This window comes from Curcuma longa, unplaced genomic scaffold (assembly GCF_044706935.1).
Source record: "Curcuma longa cultivar G26 ecotype Majalengka, Jawa Barat unplaced genomic scaffold, ITB_CL_G26_1.1 contig_27106, whole genome shotgun sequence".
In the NCBI taxonomy this organism is placed as follows: domain Eukaryota; kingdom Viridiplantae; phylum Streptophyta; class Magnoliopsida; order Zingiberales; family Zingiberaceae; genus Curcuma; species Curcuma longa.
In genome coordinates this window covers 6,633-9,667 of record NW_027433327.1, presented here as the reverse complement: position 1 = coordinate 9,667, position 3,035 = coordinate 6,633, and the positions used below count along the sequence as shown (strand labels likewise).

At 33.6% G+C, this 3,035-nt stretch overlaps 1 protein-coding gene across 1 annotated transcript; it reads left to right on the top strand.

Moving 5' to 3' along the window:
• Nucleotides 1–1,387: 1,387 nt before the first annotated feature.
• On the top strand, nt 1,388–2,533 carry LOC141818977 (uncharacterized; the record flags this gene model as incomplete). Its single annotated transcript, XM_074706369.1, is given in 3 exon segments — nt 1,388–1,622; nt 1,699–1,785; nt 2,386–2,533. Coding segments are annotated over 3 exon segments (429 nt in total), but the record flags the coding sequence as incomplete, so codon positions are not given.
• Nucleotides 2,534–3,035: the final 502 nt, after the last annotated feature.

Sequence of the window (3,035 nt, the reverse complement as noted above, 5' to 3'; positions counted from 1 at the left end):
AATTTTATAACGACGAAATTTTGTTCGTCGCAAAATTCGGTGGTAACCTTTTTGCGACGAATTTTTAAAGAAAATTCATCGCTAAATGTTGTTTTTTTGTGAGAGGATAAAGATATGTAACCTTAATCTTTTTCTTATTCTTCTCCTTAAGGATAGAGACTTATCCAAAGAACTTGTATTATCTATTTTAAGATCTTATATCCCAACTTCTACATGCAATATTAATAGAATTTTATAATTCCCGATCCATTCTCTATATGTATTGTCTTTTTTTTTAAGAAGTGAAGATATTTTTATAATTTTATATATTTAACTTTAATTCTCTTTTTTTTTTTCTTTCAAATAAGATAACACATATTACATTAATAAATTTTTCATCCTTTTTAAATAAGGAGAATATAAAAATTTTATTTCCCCTTTTTTTTTTCTCTCATTCCTTTCTCTTCCGTTAATGAATCCTTTTCCTGTTGGAATCCGAATCTGTGAAGGTAAATCGAGAAATTACAGTTGATCACAACATAAAAGGATATTGCCTGACTTTGCCAGGATTCGAACCCTTACCCTCTCTTCAATCTAAACAGAGCACAAGATTATTATGGGTTTCAAATTTAATGGCGGCTCTCTCGCAATTTAAAGTACATCAGAATTTGCTAAATTAGTATTTGCACGACTTTAATAATTCCGAGCAGATCTAAAATTAATATTTTGGATTAAGATACAATAATACTCAGAAGCAGAGGTAATGCCAATAGAGATCTAGTGTTTAGGGAAAAAGAATAATCTTAAACTCTAAGAAAAAGAATTTGACTCTGATACGAAAATTAAAAATTTATTAATTTTTAATAATTGATACATAATAATTGATTATAATTTATTTTCTTTAATAAACTTTTCTAATAAAATTAAATAAATTTTATCCAAAAAAATTAAACTAAAATTTCAAAACAATAAACTATTATATTTTTCTACACTTTCAAAATATAATAAAAATTATTAAATAATTTGAATCAAAACTGCTATATAATTTCATTCTTATTAAATTTCATAAATAAACATTTTCTATCCCACTTAAAACCACCAAAACTGTTAAATTAAATTTTATAATACGATATACTACTACCAATTAATCTGATATTAAAATTAATTTATTTTTAAAAGTAATGCATTTATTTTTAGTTAAATAATTAATTGATGTTATTTATATCTATTGCAGTTTAATATTAATGGTGGTTATGTATCGACATGCAAATATTTATAATATTAAGGATTTGTTTGGAAGATTTCGTTGAAGCGCCAGGCTCGCTTTAGAAGGCCCATTATAGGTCCGGTCGTTGTTGGGCCCAATATGGGCTTTATAAGGTTCTTTGTAGATCGGGTTGGGTTCAGTCAATCCCCGCCCGTGAGGCCGTGCTCTTCCTTCCCTTATCGATGTGGATTTGCGCCCGCGTGCTTCGCTGCCGCCTTCCGCTTCTCCACCCTTCGCCTACTTGTTCCCGTCTCCTGCCGCCGGACCGATCCCCCCGTCGAAGTTTCTTTAGCATGGCTGATCGCAACGCAGTTGCTCCCTATTCTTCCAAACCGTTCTCCGCCGCGGCTTCTTTCTCGCATCCCTCCAGGAAAAGGTATCTGCCCCTCGGAATTACATCACGGAAGTTTCTGAAGATGTATCGATTTGGTAAATTGATTGCTTGATTGCAGTGGCCGAGGAAGGGAAAGATTCGCCGGAGGGAGGGGGAACGGAGCTGATGCTGCCAGTGATCGTATCGATGCTCTTGGTCGTCTCTTGTAATCTGCTCGTCCTTTCATTTACTCTTTTTATGGAGTGACCCAACTTGCCTTAAACTTCTGTGTTCTCCTTTCCCCATCAATGTTTCTGAATTAGATATTGTACTAAACTTGATGAACTTTCTGTTGAACAATGCTTCTGTGGCAAATGTGATGATTCGGTGCGACGTGGTACTGTATTCGTTGTGTTACCAGGTTTTGGTGTCAGCAAGTTTCCCAAATTACTTGGTTTTCATGTCGCTGTGGATAAGTTTTGTTGGACGTGTTGTCGGACATCTTTGATTTTTTTCCGCTACTGTTTTGGTTAATGGCTGTGTTTCTGTATCTCAATTTTGGGTACATATTTGCTTTTCTGGAATTTCAAAATTGTTTTTTCTTCACTTGTTTGTGTTTCTCAAAACTTGAGTCAATTAGATGGGTAATCTTGACCCAAACGGCCAAGGAACTCTCAAAACCTTAGATGTGACTGTAATGTCCTAAATGATTTTTGCAACTGTTGGTGCGTATAAGGCTTATTGATCATATTTTTGTTGAGCTGATTCTTTGAGGCTGGCAAATAGAACTGTTAACACTAACTTAGGTTTTCTCAAATAATTTCAGGACACGGATTTTACGCCATATGGCTTCTGAGCTAAATCTGGATATACGAAGTGATGGGTATGTTAGAGTTGCTGACCTATTAAAGTTGAATTTATCAACATTTGCAAAAGTTCCATTGAGGTCTCATTCAGTTGATGAAATTAGGGCGGTGAGTTTCTTAAACTTTTTTCAGATAGTTATCCTAGTCATAGTTACTAACTATGTTTCATGGCATTGAACTTCTGATATCAGAATTTTGCACTGAGTTTGTGTTCATTGTATACTTGCAAAAATCCTCTCTAGATTTTAGTGATTCCCATTGTTGTGTCTTATACAAAGTGCAGATCTGATATTTTGATTGCATTGACTTGATCATCTCTATTTTGTAGCCTACAACCACAAATGTTTATCTATGTGGAACAACTTTTTTTGAATTATTTGAACTCTCAAAGAAAAGGAGTGCATCTAGTGTATGAAACTTAAATTGCCTTTCAGCATATTAAACAAATCAAATTGGCAATCTGTTGCCTAATCTTGTTCATAGTTACAATATAAGTCATCTCTAGTATTTTCTACTGTTAATGATGTATTACATGAAAGTTTTCATGTCAATCTTTGTGCTAGTTACTCTCATGTCTTCCTTGAATGCCCCCATTGTTAGTCTAATGTAG